The sequence below is a fragment of the Drosophila montana genome, unplaced genomic scaffold (genome assembly GCF_035044405.1).
Source record: "Drosophila montana isolate Dmon_TW-CO22-7 unplaced genomic scaffold, ASM3504440v1 contig_3029_1, whole genome shotgun sequence".
NCBI lineage: Eukaryota > Metazoa > Arthropoda > Insecta > Diptera > Drosophilidae > Drosophila > Drosophila montana.
This window is the reverse complement of record NW_026997904.1, coordinates 489,676-507,973: the sequence shown is the minus strand read 5'-3', so window position 1 is coordinate 507,973 and position 18,298 is coordinate 489,676. Positions and strand designations below refer to the sequence as shown.

Sequence of the window (18,298 nt, the reverse complement as noted above, 5' to 3'; positions counted from 1 at the left end):
TCGACGATTTCGGTGAAAATTTATATTTTCAAAATTTAGATTTTCATTCTTTTGATGCCAATCGACAGTGCTGATCCTCTACGAGTCAAAAATGGTATAAAATTCCCAAATCAGACATTATTTGGCCGAGATATTCCAAAAAATCATAAAAAAAGGTTGACTTTAGAAACGAATCGTTTTTTGGTCAACAACTTTTTTAACCCATCGATTTTTGAAATGTTTGAATGCCGATTGATAGTAGGGATCCGTACGAATTAAAAAAGGTATAACATTTTAAAATCAGACATAATTTACCCAAGATATTCAATAAAAAGCATCAAAAAAGTTTTGATTTTCGAACCGACCCCGAAATTGAGAAAAAACGTGATGTAACCCCTTGCCATTTCGACGATTTCGGTCAAAATTTAGATTTTCATTCTTATGATGCCAATCGATAGTCTGACATTTCGAGTCAGATAATTTCTGAATTATTCAATAGTCAAAAAATTTTGATTTCCGAATCGACCCTCAATTGGAAAATGCGTGAATCCCTTGATCGAGATCGTCAAAATAGGTTCATTTTATAGACTCCCAAGATCAGTGACATTTTGATTTTGCGAACCGACCCCGAAATTGAGAAAAAACGTGATGTAACCCCTTGCCATTTCGACGATTTCGGTCAAAATTTAGATTTTCATTCTTTTGATGAACACAATCGAGTCTGATCCTCATCGAGTCAAACAATGCTGACCTTTGGTCAGGTTAACCCATCGATTTTGTGAAATGTTTGAATGCCGATTGATAGTAGGGATCCGTACGAATTTAAAAAGGTATAACATTTTAAAATCAGACATAATTTACTCAAGATATTCAATAAAAAGCATCAAAAAAGTTTTTATTTTCGAACCGACCCCGAAATTGAGAAAAAACGTGATGTAACCCCTTGCCATTTCGACGATTTCGGTCAAAATTTAGATTTTCATTCTTTTGATGCCAATCGACAGTGCTGATCCTCACGAGTCAAAAATGGTATAAAATTCCCAAATCAGACATTATTTGGCCGAGATATTCCAAAAAATCATAAAAAAAGGTTGACTTTAGAAACGAATCGGTTTTTGGTCAACAACTTTTTTTAACCCATCGATTTTTAAAATGTTTGAATGCCGATTGATAGTAGGGATCCGTACGAATTTAAAAAGGTATAACATTTTAAAATCAGACATAATTTACCCAAGATATTCAATAAAAAGCATCAAAAAAGTTTTTATTTTCGAACCGACCCCGAAATTGAGAAAAAACGTGATGTAACCCCTTGCCATTTCGACGATTTCGGTCAAAATTTAGATTTTCATTCTTTTGATGCCAATCGACAGTGCTGATCCTTACGAGTCCAAAATGGTATAAAATTCCCAAATCGGACATTATTTGGCCGAGATATTCCAAAAAATCATAAAAAAAAGGTTGACTTTAGAAACGAATCGGTTTTTGGTCAACAACTTTTTTTAACCCATCGATTTTTGAAATGTTTATATGCCAATTGAAAGTAGGGATCCGTAAAAATTTAAAAAGGTATAACATTTTAAAATCAGACATAATTTACCCAAGATATTCAATAAAAAGCATCAAAAAAGTTTTGGTTTTCGAACCGACCCCGAAATTGAGAAAAAACGTGATGTAACCCCTTGCCATTTCGACGATTTCGGTCAAAATTTAGATTTTCATTCTTTTGATGCCAATCGATAGTGCTGATCCTTGTGAGTCAAAAATGGTATAAAATTCCCAAATCGGACATTATTTGGCCGAGATATTCCAAAAAATCATAAAAAAAAGGTTGACTTTAGAAACGAATCGGTTTTTGGTCAACAACTTTTATTAACCCATCGATTTCTGAAATGTTTATATGCCAATTGAAAGTAGGGATCCGTAAAAATTTAAAAAGGTATAACATTTTAAAATCAGACATAATTTACCCAAGATTTCAATAAAAAGCATCAAAAAAGTTTTGATTTTCGAACCGACCCCGAAATTGAGAAAAAACGTGATGTAACCCCTTGCCATTTCGACGATTTCGGTCAAAATTTAGATTTTCATTCTTTTGATGCCAATCGATAGTGCTGATCCTTGTGAGTCAAAAATGGTATAAAATTCCCAAATCGGACATTATTTGGCCGAGATATTCCAAAAAATCATAAAAAAAAGGTTGACTTTAGAAACGAATCGGTTTTTGGTCAACAACTTTTATTAACCCATCGATTTCTGAAATGTTTATATGCCAATTGAAAGTAGGGATCCGTAAAAATTTAAAAAGGTATAACATTTTAAAATCAGACATAATTTACCCAAGATTTCCAATAAAAAGCATCAAAAAAGTTTTGATTTTCGAACCGACCCCGAAATTGAGAAAAAACGTGATTTGTCATTTCGACGATTTCGGTCAAAATTTAGATTTTCATTCTTTTGATTCCAATCGACAGTGGTGATCCTTGAGAGTCCAAAATGGTATAAAATTCCCAAATCTGACATTATTTGGCCGAGATATTCCAAAAAATCATCAAAAAAGGTTGACTTTACAAACGAATCGGTTTTTGGTCAACAACTTTTTCTAACCCATCGATTTTTAAAATGTTTGAATGCCAATTGATAGTAGGGATCCGTACAAATTTAAAAAGGTATAACATTTTGAAATCAGATATCATTTATCCAAGATATTCAATAAAAGTCATCAAAAAAGTTTTTATTTAGATATATTATATTATGATTGAGATATTATTGATTTTACAAAAGAACCGTTTTTTTTGTTTAACAAGTTTTTTATTGCCAAAGATTTTTAATATTTTTTTGAATGCCAATTGATAGTAGGGTATAAGGGGTAACATTCCAAAATCGGACACTATTTGGCAGAGATATTCCAAAATAATATATCATCAAAATGTTTCAAATATTTGATATTTCCATTCGATTGTTGGTTTGAAAATCGGACTTCATATACCGACTCTTAAGGAAGACTGCAACTGCGTCTGCGCATCGTTACTTGGGCGTTTGCCACACGCGAATGCCTTGAGGCTAACTGGAAATCAATAAGCGCGCACACGCTACAAATTGTGGCAACTGCGCGACTGCAAGCCCACGGCTGTAAAAGATTTGGGCTTCGATTTGGATTTCGCAATCCAAGCTGGAGTCTGGCTGCGCCACAGCTCGTATCTAATGAGGCGCAAAAAAAGGCGTGACAGACGCCTGCTTGTGGCAGCACAGATGTCAGCAGCTTTGCTTACAACATTTTGCACTTACATGCCCCACTCGCAACATTTTTTTTTTAGTTTTAGGTGGGACGTGGCCTAGAAGGCCGAAAACCCGCTCCCGATGAAGCCATTAAAATCAAAATAATATGGCCGTATTTGTTAATTGGCCAACTCTCATGAAATTAAAGCTTGTTAATTTTTTTACATACAATTATTTTTGCTTATTTTAATGCAATGCCTATGAGCAAGGCTCATAGAAATTGCATTACACATGCCAGCGTATATGGTAGGGTATGTGCACTATTAAATGATACTTTGCAACGCTTTGGTATATAGCTTTATTTGAGCTTAAGTTAAGCGCGAAAGTTTTTATGCAATCTATTAATAACTTAATTTGTATCTCAAGTGTCTCTTAATTTATTGAACTATATTCATATTATTGAACTATACTGTAAAATAATTGATAAAATATATGAAAACAGTTGGCAAGGGTATTGCCCATTCAACTAGGCACTTAGTTTTATTAAAACCTTCATACTGAATCATTTATTTATGCATTTTAAGCATTTAGCGAACAAATTTTCTTCGTATTTTGCGGTTTTAAATAAATTTATCTCTAGAGATGTGGCTAATTCCTATGAATGAATGCCTAAGCACCCCAAGAATTTCAAGCACAAATCTCTGTACATACACACAATGTATCTAATTGCTTCCGGGAAAGAGACAAGAGCTAAAAATATGAAATCTTTTCATACACACAGATACACACACACTAACACACGTGCATGAGAAATGCCTGTGAGATATAAAATATTATTCATAAGAATATTCCCAACGATGACGTGAACAAATGTTGTGGACCAACTGATAAACTCAAAAGGCAGATTATCAAATGCAAAAATAAAATCAAAATAAAATCGCAGCAACAACAAGAAATAACCGGGCCAACTACTGGGGCTTGGGAAAACTGGGCACGCATGGGAAATTGTGAAATCATCACGAAAAACGCTGCAAACTCTTACGCCCGACGGCGAATTACGTGAGCCGCATGACCAAAACAAAGAGTCAGCAGCCACAATGAATGAATGAATGAATGACTGACTGAATGACTGACTGAATGAGTGAGTGAGTGAATGAATATGTCGGTGACTGAGCAAGGCGGTGAGTGATGCAATGAGTAACTACCTAGGCAAAAGACAACAAGCGCTGGCAAAACAAAAGCCAAGTGGAAAACTAAAGGAAAAAGGGAAAACGGAAAATCTGTGCGCATTGTTTGTTCGCGCGCGTTTTACACAGCCACCCAACTCTCGGTCGGCATCTTTTGTTTGCCATTTTGTTTGCTTTGCGGCTTTAACGTAAACACTCAATATTTATTCCTTTGTATTTACCCCTTTGCCCCTGCCACACCTGAACGCAGCCGCAACCGCGGCGTGAATCCTTTGCATTAAATCTGATTTTTATGGCCAAAGCATTTTACGCTTTTGGCTCTGCTCCGCTTCGACTCGGCTCACAATTTTCGTGGGCGTAATTGAAAGCTGGGAACGAGCCCACACAATGCTGCATAACAAATTTGTAAGCCAACTATTTAGTGCCCAAATCAAAGGCAGCTCTACGTACCGATAAATCGCATCCGTCCGACGGCCCATGCGGCGTATGCGCAATCGGTGCAAATGGAGCCGGCGGGCTGAGCTTGTCGATGGGGGTGTGGCGGGCACTTGTGGGCTATCCCGCTGCCCAGCCATCCCCCCTTTCCACCCCCTTTCCACCTCCTGCAATGTCAGTAATAAAAATGTCGAAACGAAGGCTTGCGGGCATTTGCCGAATACTTTGCAATTGTTAAGCTTCATGCGATTTCAATGGCTTTATCTGTCGGTGTGTGACTGTGTGTGTGGTGTGTGAGAGAGTGTGTGTATTTTTTAACTGAAAGCAGTGGCCAGTGTTAGGCAAATATTGAAGTATTGAACACGTTTCAGCCAAATTGCATTTTTATTGCCGACTCCTGCAGTGTCTGCGGGTGTGCACTGTACATATATTTAAGGAGATGAGTTCCTTGCCAACAGATAGACACAGATAATATACTAATATATATATATATATATATTAGGCTTACTTTATCTACTTTCTAGCTTAAACATATTTTTTCTTGTATACTTATTTTATTGATAATTTAATTGTAAATCATACAATATAAACATGATCTTTTTATATTCCTGTCTTAAGTTATTGGTATTTTTGTTGAATAAAATTTAAATTGTCAATCAAAATGTGAATTTTAGGGCAAACTTTTGGACTTTAGGTTCGTTCTTTAACCAACAACCCATAGAAATTCGTTGCCCTCCTTTAACTGGTTTTTCTTCTTCCTTTTTGCGACACTATTTCGTGCTCGCTACGTGCCTTAGCTTAAAATTGTCATTGTTGCCATTTTCAGTTGTTGTCTGTGGAAAAGCGCTTTGAATCCTTTTCGACAAGTCTTCTGTCCATTTTCCATTTTCCTCTTTTGCCCCATTCAAATGCATTCAAAGGTTGGTACAATTCATTTGCATGCACAGCGCTTGTTTGATTTTATTGATTGAACGTTTGGGGCGCCCTTCAGGGGCTGTCAGTCAGCATATTAAAAATCTTGGGGCAGGCAACAAGTGCAACAGCCCCAGTCACTGTGACTCGACTGAAATCACAGTTACTTACAGGTAACTACACCCAAATATCATGATAGCACACAATGTGCTTTAGTCCGTTTAAATTCGAATTAACTAGTTATTTGCATGCTGACTATCTAATCGCCAGTTCAGCTAAGCTCATCGCTCGCTTCTGCACACCCAACTTGGCTGACACCTCAAAAATGGAGCACACGCTGCCTCCTATACACTCGTTGTTGGCATTATTTAATAAACATTTACGAGCCCATGTTACCATATGGGTTGTGTGTGTGTGTGTGTGTGTGTGTGTGGGTGGGTGGGCGGTAGGTTTTACAGAGCATGTTTGCCTTAGGATGGGCGGTGTTGCGGGGGGTTTTTGTTGTCATGCAATGCGCAAACACAAAACTAATTGAATTTTTCGTAGCTCTTGCCATGTCTCTATCCCTCCCCTCTCTCCCCCACTCTCTCTCTCTCGCTGTCTGGCTGTGTGACCAGCTCTTTGGCATTTTCTGCAAGTCAGCAATAGGGAAGCCAGCCATTGTCTGCTCGCCGGTACGTGCCACAATTTTGGCTTGTCACAGCGTTGTTTGCATGTTGTAGGGTGTGCCTTGGTGTAGTTTTTTTTTTTTTTTGCTTTTTTTATTGTTGTTGTTTGTGCCCCAAAACATAATCAGCATATAATTAAAAGCTACTAACATGCAACAAATTACACGCAAAGTATCTTGTAGTCCGAACAATACAAACATTCGTTCAAGGTTGTTCGTGATTGTGTTTTTGTCTTACATTTCGATTGCTTTTTGCTTGGACATCTGCCCAGTGCACAGCGTACTGGGCTTGGCATAGACTGACCCAGAAATCCATTTATTGCCTGCAAAAACAACGCCAGCAATTTGTTGCTGTTTAACATTAATGTAGATTTTATTTATGCTGAGCCAGCTGGCACCATTTTTATGGCCCGCATTGTGCGTCTGCCGCCGCGCACAATGCAATGCAATTATGCTGTCGAGTACATGAAGTTCTCAAGTGCTCAAGACCTAGACGCATTCTCATTGTCCAAAAATGTGACCCAATTTCCTTGAGCTGGGCATTGTATTTAATATAATTTGATCTTTTTTATTTCTAGTAATTTTTTTCTCTACTTTGAAATAGTTTTTGACACAAATCTGTATGCAAACTTTGCAGTTATTGTAGCCTGTTGTCTTGTAAGTCTGTAATATGATTCCAACTGCGTTCATTGGCTTAGTTTGGGGTTTCATTCAAATAGTCAGCAAGTCGACAAGTAAAATACTTATTCGAATTGTGCCTCGGCTGCGTAATTGTAGTAGCCCCAGATAATGCCCACGGCAACATGCCACTGACTTGGCCCAGTTTGGGGCCGCGTTCTTATCAGCAACCGAAAATGAATTTAATTAAAATACTCATAATTTATATATGAATATGTGTATGCCATAAACTAGTGCAGTTTATGGTATGTGCACAACAAACATTTCCCAGCAGCAGCAGCAGCAGCAGCAAAGGCAACATGTTGCTGCTGCTCTTGATCTGCATGTTGCTGTCACGTGAATCACCTTAAAGCTATACAGAAGCTACTTGTCATTAGTTTTGATTGCTTCAGTTAAAGCTTACATCATTCTTTGAGATTTCACATAGCTCTTGATGACAATTAGGCTGTTTATTGCTGCCGGCATGTGGAGAAATTTTGCGTACGTTGACATTTGTGAGCGGCAGCCGGCAGCAAATGCAAGCTAATTATATTGCACATTCGATGGGATAACCCTGTCACCCCCAGCCTCTTTTTTTTCAGCATATTTTGCCATTGGCATAATCTCATAAAAATGCCTGTGCCCAACAGCGTCCATTTATGCGGGATCTGTGTTGCTGTCTGTTGCCAGTTGCAATCGGTGGCCATTGCCGTCGCTCGTTGATGCGTTAATTTGCATGCAACATGCACTATGATTACCCGCAGCAATTTGCAGCCGCAGCAGATAGAGGGAGCAACTGCAGCTGCTGTTTGTTGCACTCGTCACGGGGCAGCGGCAGCTGGCCAGGCTCCATTCGCCTACTGGGCGCACAGCATTTGTTGCTGCTATTTGCCCGACAAAAGAGGGGGCCGAGTTGGGTGTATTGAGGTCTGGCTATTGGTTTATTTGTTTGTTTGTTTGCTGTTTGTAAAACATTTGCACATCTGCAATGTTGCCAATGGTTGGGCAAATGGTCAGTTGGACAGTTGTATATCGTTCGCTGTCGTTCGTTTGCTGTGCGCCCAGTTGTATAATTTGCAATTGTTTGTTGTTATTGCAGTGTGATGTTGTTGCCTCTGCTTCTTCTGCTTGTTGTTGGCAGCAATGACTGCATGTTGCTGCTGCTGCTGCTGCAGCTGCTGCTGTTGTTGTTGTTGTTGTAGCTGCTTCAGTTTTTAATTATTAAAATGCTGCTGTTGCCGTTGCTGTTGCTGTTGTCAGCAATTTCCGCAATTGTTTGTTGTTGCTGCTGCGACTTGAGTTATTCTTATATTACAGCAGAAGCAAAAAATCAGAGCTGCCAGATATTCCATTGCTGCTGCTGCTGCTGCTGATGTTGTTGTTGTTGTTGCTGTTGACTTATTGTGCAAATTGTTTATTTTTGATTTGTTGAACATTTGTTTAACAATTGCCTCTGCCTTTGTTTTCCTTTATGCTGGCGCTTTAGTTGTTTTTATTGTTATTATTATTACTGCTATTGCTGTTGCAGTTGCAGTTGCTTCTGTGTGTGTGCAGCATCAGCTGGGCAGCTGCCTTATCGCGTGTGTGATTCATGCTCTGCAGCTCGAATTGGAGATGTTCTTGTACTAGCTGCCCGTTTATTTATAGATTTGCAATTTCATTTGTTTGGCATTCTGGTGCTTGAGGCCGCGGGATTTATGCATCTGGCTGGCACTTGATGTAAAGAGAACTAGCCAAACCAAATCCATTTCAAGGGCTGGCTCTATGCGGGCAGGCAATGAACTACAACTGCGACTCTTAAAAGTCAGCGATGCACATCACATATGTGTGTGCGTGTGTGTGTGTGTGGGTATTAAAGTCTTTTGTTGCATTTCAGGCAGCGCTGATTCAATTAGCCGGCTGTCAGCTTGCAATTCGCTAGCGAGATCCACAAAGCGTAGAGCTCTATGGCGAAATTTTTGGCACAAATTCATGGAACACTTTGGCTAATGCAGCCGCACGTCATAAAATAGTTTCCTCTGATCTCTGGCATTCTGCTTTCTAGTCAATTTCTTTCGGCGATCTCGCCTAGATATGTTCAATGTAAATTTGCATATAGATAGGCTCTGCTACTTGTGGCAACATCATAAATCTTAATAATTAATAATATAGCAGGCCGCAGCGCATAGCCGCAGCTAAACAGAAGCCAGCCCACATATTGCAAATATGCCGCTGCTTGCAACACACACACACACACACACATTTTTTTTCAATTAAATTTTTAATATGCTTTTTGAGGCAGACAGTTTTTTTATTTTGGTGTGGCATTTGCTCAGTGCAAGACGCGTCTGCCTGGCGCCTAACCGAAAATGTAAGCCAATCAGCAGCAGCAGCAACAACATCGCGAAAGTGTGGCACGTTGTTGCTGCAACAGCAGTGGCCAAAACGGGGCATGCAACTTGGCAACATGTCGACGACTTTTGCTGAACTCTTGGCGGCTTTGCCGAGGCAGTCGCATAATCGCAGTTGACATTTTCATTGCAAAATTAGCACAAAGTGCATGCGTACACACACACACACACACACACACGAACGCGCACACGGATAGCAGTTGTTACTTATAGTTACATATATGAACTTATATTCAAATGGGTGAATGCAAATAAATGGCAAGGAGATTGTCGCTGTTGCAGCCGCCGCAATAAATTTAACATGCAACTCAGACGTGGCGCCAAAATCTGCCAGCTTCGATGTCAGCGGCGTCGCGTGTTGCAAGCTGCATCTGTAACTGACAATCCGTATGCGTATGTGTGTGTTTGCTTGCCACGCGGAATTTGCCACACAAATTGAAAACTTATGCGCGCATTAACAATTTATCAGCTGAATTGCTGGGATTCTCGCTCGTGTGGCAGCTGCAATGCAAAAAAAAAAGGCTGCAACAAAAATGTAAATTTAAAATAAAAGAAAATAAATAAATAAACTTGTGTAGCGCGCAGTTCGCCAAAGAAAACAAATAATTGAATATACAATAAATAAATATGCGATGCAAATACGAAAACGAAAGCGTCTCGAATAAATTAAGTCTACCAAAATACCAGCAAAATATACAAACTTTAACACAGAGCTCGTGTCAGACTGTCGGGCAAATATCAATAATAGAACTTTCTACTATCGAGCTCCAACTGCTGATATAAGATTTTTAAAGCATTCGCGATAACATGAAAATTAGCTAAGACCAGCAAAAAACAAAAAACGACAGACTGTGGCAGGCCGAAGATTAAATACCCTCGAAGACAAGTCTTGACGAAGTCTTAAGCCCAATCTATTTTGTTGCTATTTTATATATTCAGATATATGGTATAGTAGTCAGACTTAAAAGCAGATATAGTAGTTGGGAGAGAAATGATGCTCGAATTTGCCGAACTTGCTCATAATGTCTTATACAAACTTATTGTACATATAGCTATATGATATAGAAAGCCGCTGTTGATAGGATTTCGCCCATATGAAGGAGCACGATGTATCTTAAAATATGGAAAGATCTTTCATACCAGAATTTATTTATAGTTGATAGCTATAGGAACATAAAGTTTCATGACTTTAGTAGCCCATAACGACTCGCCTCTGATCAAGCATGTATATATATATATTATGGTCTCTGAGTTGTCTTCTTCTTGCGCTACACATTCCGTAATACCCCCGGAAAGTATTTAATTTGATTGCAAATGCATTTCAGAAGACTTTGCCTGCTTTTGGTACGCTTAACTGGACTAGAACAGAGTTCAACGAACCGATTCTGGTTTTATGTTTTCTTCTTTCTAAAACGCCACGAAGCCAGCAGATCTGCCACAGCTGATGACGATCTACATGCCACAAGCAGCAGCAACAACAAGAACAAGAACAACCTACAAGAAACGTGTCATAATAATAAGAGGAACTCAACGAACCATAAAATCGTATAACAGTTGAAGCATATCGATAGGATCTACTGCCGGCACCCTGCCCACCTTTCTCCATGCCCGCTTCTTGGTCATAATATACCCGGCTCTATCGGACTAATGCTTCTTCTTTATCATTTCTTTTTGCCGCATTTGTTGACTTTTAATCGTTATCGCTGCACAAATTGTTGGTGTTTGACAAGTAGTCAACACTTTATTTCTTATTATTTTTTTTTTTTGATAACAATTATCGAACGCCCCTTGACACGAGGTGCCACGCAGCCAAAGCGGGGTGTGGGGTTTGAGGGGGCGGGGTGTGTGTCTGGTGGCAACCGGCGGATGTTTTTATTTGTGGTTTGCACTGCAGTCGCTCGGTCTGAATGTGGAGTATTTGTTGTTCAAGTTGTTGCTGATTATAAATTTCTTTTACAATTTATGGCCCTAGCCAATAGTTGACTTCTTGGCCTGGCCTGCGAGCTGTCGATAGGGTTTCGCTGCGCACAGAATGCAGTCCGTTGTGGTGTGTGTTTGTACACAAATTGATTTTCTATCATGGCCATAAATTTCACTAGAAAAATACAATTTTGAAAATATATATTTATGATATACTTAGTATGCAACAGGCAAAAGGTTATTTGCTTTTCTGAGAAGCCACATGTCATGTTAGACTAGAAATTGTTTTCAAGTCTATATTTCTGTAAGAATTATGTTGTATAAGTGTGCGAGTGCTGCTCTTATACATAACATATATACACACACATATTTTATACGGTTTTGCGAGACAAACACAAGTCATGAAGTCATTTGCGCGTCAGCAGCAGCCAAAAGTTTGCTTTTGCACTTAGTAAGCATTTTCTTTAATTAGAATAAGGCACTAAAACTTTTCCACAAACACATCGCATTTTCCCCGCGCGCACGCACTCTCTCCCTCTCTCTCTCTCTCTCACACTCTACAAATTTTCATTTGCTGTCTAACAAATTCATGAATTTCCACAGATTTACAGCAAATTTTGCAAATTGAAAACGCATATAGCATATGTGGAGTGTTTGACAAGGGGCTGAGGGGGGAGTGTAGAGGGTAGCCAAATGATGTCAAGGTATGTAAAGCTCGCCTCTGAGCCAAGCTAAGCGTTTTCTTGGCTCTTTGCCAAGTCTGATAATGCCTGCGAAAGTCGGTATAGGCTTTTGCCAGGGGCATGTGTGTGTGTGTGTGTGGATCAACACAATGGCCATGACTACATTCAATGCAAGCCGAAACCACCGCACCACCGCACCAATGCACCACTGCACCACCGTCAACGTGTCTATTTTCCCTTCCGCAAGGCCTGTCGACAATTACAGTAAACAAATTCGCACACGTTGCTTGCTGCTGTGGTGACAGGCTGCAAAACAAGAGACGCAAATAGACAGCAGCAGAAGCAGAAGCAGTTGCAGAGGCAGCAGTGGCAGCATCAGCAGCAGCAGTGGCAGCAACAGCAGCAACAGCAGTTGTAAGTGAAAGAAAAGTGCATAAAAGCTTTTGAGTGTGAGGGCGTAACGGTGCCACGCCCACATGCCCTGCGGTCATGGCCATACCAAGGCACACACACACAACTCGTATTTTTGGCAGGCACAGTTTTTGGCCATGCATGAGTTTTGCATTTTTTACGCCACGCCTCGGCCCCAACTGCAATTTGGCAGCGCGCTGTGCCTGAAATGCTTTGCCCTAGCATACTTTTCTGGGCCATGTCCTCATGTGTGTGTGTGAGTGTGTGTGTGTGTGTCACGTTGCGACAATTCAATTGAATTGTTGCTGTGAGCTCTTGAGCTACAAAGCAATGGAGCGAACAGCAGCAGCAGCAAAGCTGAAAGGAAGCCCGCCCCGGTTCAGGTTTAAGTTACAGCCAGCCTCGGAGGCGACGGCATCAGCTGCAACATTTTTGTGCCACCAGCCAGCTAGACTGACTGACGCCGCCGCCGACTCTGACAAGGGATCTGGCCAGTTGCCAGTTGCCAGTTTACAGTTGGGGGCTGCCTGGCTGAGTCCTCGCATTGCCTGATTTATGAGCAGCTATTCACGCAACGCATAAACACGCCATTGCACGGGCCTTAAAGTCGTTTGGCAAGAGATCGGAACTCGGAGCCGGGCCACGGATGCCATGGCATCAGCTTTCACGTTGAGCTGGCACTTGGTATATTGAATAACATTTGAATCGAATGATTGATTCACTTTATGACTCATCTTAATTAGATGCCATTGTTTTACACCCACTTGAATGGCCATATGTCAGCCTGCTGTTAGTTTCTAGAGACCTGATCAAATGTTTGCCAGATGCCAAGAGTATTGGCTTTATTCGACTGTCGTCCCCATCAGCTCGCACTCTCTCGCTCTCTCGCTCGCTGGCCTTGCGCTTCTTTTCTTTTCACATTCAGTTGCCACACTTGTGTGCAACGGCATTTTCAATTTTCCATTTCATTTTGCTTTTGCAGCTTGTTGAATTCGCAATGCATGACATGGAAAATATGTGTCACGGCTTTGCGGCCAGCGACGCGTCGCGTCGTCGTTGCGCCAGTTGCCAGTTGCCCGTTGCCAGTTGCCCGTTGCCACATGCGCCCGCCCCAGCGTGCAACACATGACAACAGTAGCTGCTGCCACAGTAGCTGCCGACTTAAATTTAGCTGCTGATGAATCGGCTGCGGCTGCGGCTGCGACTGCGACTGCGACTGTTTACAGTTTTTGTCAAACTCATTTCGTTCCATTTGCTAATTTTATGGCCACAAAATAAAAAAACATCTGGCCAGCTAATCGGTGGGGCTACGGCAATATACTATATGCTAATGTGCCAATGTAGGTGCAGCGCAGCACACATAAACATCATGTAGAAGCCATTAATTTAAATTATAAACTATAAAGACAAAATAGGCAACACACACACACACGCACACACAGACACACTCACACACACGCGCGGCAGACGTATCTATGCCATATAAGTCGATAGCTCAAAGCGCCTGTTTTCTGCTTCTTGATTTGTTATTATTGTTGCTGCTGTTGCTGTTGTTGTTATTTTTGCTGCTGTCATTGTCATTGCAGTTGTCATAAAATGCGTGTCATCAGCCCACGCCAGCATCACACACCTCTCCCCCCAACCACCCGCCTTCGGCTGCCCCACACAGAGAGACAGTTGCACGCAGCTATCTTCAATCCGGGCTCAATTGTCGCGGCAACAGCTATTAACACATAAATACATACGCACATGTGTGTGTGTGTGTGAGTCTTAAATTTATTGCTGTTGCAACAATTTGCCAAAGGGGTTAGCTAACAGCTGCAGCAACCTGTTGATGCACTCGCTAAATGATGTGTACATGATTTATTTTAGAGATGAGCTTAAGCAAAACTTTGGCATGTCAATCCATAAATTAGAACATTTTTGTACTTTTTATTGGTTCATAAATTATCACAGCAACAATTTAGAGAACGAAACCTGAACAAAACGCCATCTAGCTTACAAATGGGTTCGGTTTTGACTAAGTTATGAAAGTTTGACGCCTACAGCAGGCATTTACTGGGAGGCTTACAAACATTAGAAGTTCAAGTTATTATCAGTTTTAGCACGAATTTAAAAAAATTAAAAGAAAACAATAATAGGCCATAAAAATAACAAATTTGAGAAACGAGACGTTAAAAAATATTGTTTACAATGGTTAGTTGACAAAGTATATATATGATTAAATATTTATTTATTTATTTACATGTAGAAAAGTTTGGTTAAATATAGATTAATATAGGACTGAAGCCTTTTATTACAAAAGACAAATTATGACCCGAATACCCTGTGCTCACTGCGAACTGTCATGGCGTCCATAATATTGTATTAGGCGTGTTAGACTTAGTTAACACCTAAGACTAAAATTAACCTATGTTATGAACCAATTATGGAATTAGACGTTTTTAATATAAACGTATATTTATATGTTCTTGTCCATTCATAACTAAATCTTATTAAATCATCCGTCGGCTGGTCTTCAGCTGAGGCGTAAAGTCTTTTTATCTGTGAATTTTCCAACTGTTGTTCAGAAATTTTGACGACAGGTGGCTGTGGGTCACTTTATAAATAATTTGTGATTTGCAACCCCTGCCCTTTTACTATTTGATAGACAATGTCAATGTTGATTGAAAATTGCAAGTAGTTTGTGACATGCTGGGAATTTTATGGCCAAGCCAAATTTATAAGGCAGCGGCAACAATAGCAACAGCTGGCCAAATGGAATCTCAGTTTATGGAGAGGCGGCACCCAACAAATTTGCAATTACGGGCAATTGAAAAGTTATTAAAACGCCCCAAATTGATAAAAAGAAATAAATATTTCTATATATAAAAGTAGTTTAAGCGAAACGCAAGAGACTAAAAGGAAAATGTATGTTCAATTGTTTTGAAAATGTATTTAAAGCCCACGCACAGTACGCCGACATGATGGGTGGCGCCACCAAATTGAAGCATAAACAATTAAGTGAACCACACCCGAAGACAGCACAGAAATGTAACAAGAAAAGAAAAAAACGATATTTCGAAGATGTTAGAGGAAAGCCAAGAAGTTGGCAGACATTTACAGCCAAGATGTGAAGAGTTTTATAGACTAGAGGTAGAGCTGTTATTTAGATGCGAATTTTGGATAGATAACTAATTTTTGTTCTTCATATATTTTACTTTTGCAGGCGCCATTTGCGGTGGCAGCTGCTGCAGCAATGCCACGGAACTGGAACTGCGCCACAAGGCAGCCGGAAAGTTTGAGCAACTGCTGCACCATCACACGAGCAGCCTGCGCGGCATCCTGGAGACCACGGCCAGCCAATTTCAGAGTGAGTATTTGTATATGCATATGAATACTGTGAATCGCATTTGAATGTGAGTGCAGGCTGCAAAATGTGGCAAATGAAAACTGAAAGCTAAAAACTGGAGACTGCCAAATGGCAAATGGCAAATGCTTTTATGCAAATCAGGCCAGTCGCTCGGTCGGTTGGTTGGTCGGTTAGTCAGAGTCGGAGGCAAAGTCTGAAAAGTTTATAAACATATATATACATATATATTTTTTCGTGGCAATAAATTATTTATAATATGCAAATATGAGCGTGGGTCGCAAAAATTATGATGATAACTTTTGTTTTTTTTTTTTCTGTTATTTGAATTTAACAAAATTAAACTTGAAACGCGAAATTGATTTGTAATTTGCATTTGTATGCAGATCAAAGCGACTCACGGCAATGAAAGTCAGGCATATTTACCTGTATACATATATATATATGTGTGTGTATGCCAATCCATATCCATAAGCAAGCGAGTCTTGCCCCGGGCATATCCGCTGCGAGCTGTTTGGAATGCAACAAAGTGTCTGCATCTAATTAAAAAGGCATTAAATATTGTTGTTGCTTGTGTTGTTGTTGTTGGAATTGTTGTTTGTGTTGTTGTTGTTGCTGTTGTTGTTGTTGTTGTTGCTCATCGCCTTTTGGACAATTTGCAAACTTTGTTTGGGTCACGTTTTGGGAGGACAACAGCGGCAGGAGAACTTTTCAATGCCTGCAAATTGTTGTCGTACATGTTGTAAATCTCGCTTTAAGGCGTGCCCCCAGCTCGGGCTGCTGTTCTCAATATGTATTTGTTCTCGTCGTTCTTGTTGTTGTTGTTGTTGTTGCTGTTGTTGTTGCTGTTGGCTGCAGTTCTTGGAAATGGGCGCGCATTTAAAATTAAAAAGTTTTGTTTGCGGCTGCACCCGACTCTGGCTGTTTTTACGGCCCGCGTATTCGAGCACACAATTCGCGCACATATATCTATTGTTTGCATTTCATGTTTATTTAACGTCATTTAAATAATTTAATTCATTAAATCGTTTAAATTTGATGCAAAAATACAAATTAATTTGACCGAGTAAATACTCTGTGTAGTTGTCAATTGAAATCTGAGCCCTTAAGGCCTCTATTGAAGAACTTTTGTTCGATTCTTTTTTATTTGCCCGCGCTGTGGCACGAATTATTTAAAATTCTCGGTGCATTTGTCTGCCTTTGCATGATGTCACATTAGAGCTCGTGAAGTATCCCACGTTCAATTCAAATGCAAAAAACAAATATTAATATGCAATCAGCGTATTCATTTAGCTTAATAAATACACAGGCAAGCAGGCATGGAAATGAAATTACATTTAAAATTGCAATTTATTTATTTAACAACCATAAAAAAATCAAATAAATGTAGGCGCGTGCTTTAAAAATGCACGAGGCTTGCAATTTTGTTGCAAATGTTAAATAAAACTGTGTTTTTTCTTTCCCCTTTTGTTTTTTAATGCTGTTTATTTAATCATATAATGCATATGAAATTATGTTACATATAATTTATGCATGTCAAACAATTTGTCGCACAGTGATTGGAAATTGTTTGGCATTTAAGCCTCTTGGAGTTGTTTAACTTTGGGATTTGGCCAACTCGTGTATGGCCAACTGCTTTTATGTCTACACACGCAGACCATAAAAATTGATTTACCTCGTGCCAGCTCGTACGACCGTGCGTATGCGTAATATTTGCTCAAGCTTCAACTCTCCAAATGCCTTTAACTATAACATTACATTTTATATTATATTATTTCTGGTATTTTCGAGCCGTTGTCGCGCTAACGCATAAAATATATTTTATTGTATATAAAATATAAATGCACATTGCCGCTTAAGGCCGCAACTTGAGCAGCAGAATCAGCCGCATCGAGTGCTGCGCATATGCAGGTTTTCCTGGCGCTTTTCCTCTCGCCCTGCGCCGCTTCTTTCCGTTTCCTGCCTGATTGTTGTTTTGTGTGTTTGCGCTGTTTTGTTCTCTTGTGTTGCGTGGCTTTGTTGTGCTGCATGTGCTGCTTTACATTGTTGTTGTCGCTGCTTCTCGTTCTGCTGCTCCGTGCGAATGCATGTTCCGTATTATTTTTAAGCAAGTATTTGCGTGTGTAAACACGTTTCGCAGCTTACGAATTATGCCAACTCCCTCCGCCTTTATGCCCTGCCCCCTTTGGCAGAAGCGCCTCCACAAGCTGCCCCTAGCCAGGCTGGCGGGTCTGTCTCCGTTGCGGGCGCAGTATGTCTCCATTGCACTTAGCACGTTCCGCTGCTCCATCTGCCCCTTCATCCTCACTTTTAATGCTTTTGCCTGACAAAAAGCCGACCCCCCCCCCCCCCCCTTCGCAGCAGTTTCTTGCCTGCGCTCCGGCGTGTGCCTGCATAAAAGTTCCAAATGCTGACTTACTGATCAGCTCGTTTGGCTGGCTGCCACACACACACACACACAAACTTTTCGCTCTTTGTGCAACAAAAAC

General features: G+C 40.2%; 1 protein-coding gene across 1 annotated transcript in view; it reads left to right on the top strand.

Moving 5' to 3' along the window:
• Positions 1-18,298, top strand: part of dally (division abnormally delayed protein) — an 87,491-nt gene that overhangs the window by 57,588 nt on the left and 11,605 nt on the right. Inside the window, exon 2 of the mRNA XM_064685216.1 lies at positions 15,669-15,812. Within this exon, the coding sequence (XP_064541286.1) occupies positions 15,669-15,812 (144 nt within the window). The remainder of the gene's footprint in view (positions 1-15,668; positions 15,813-18,298) is intronic.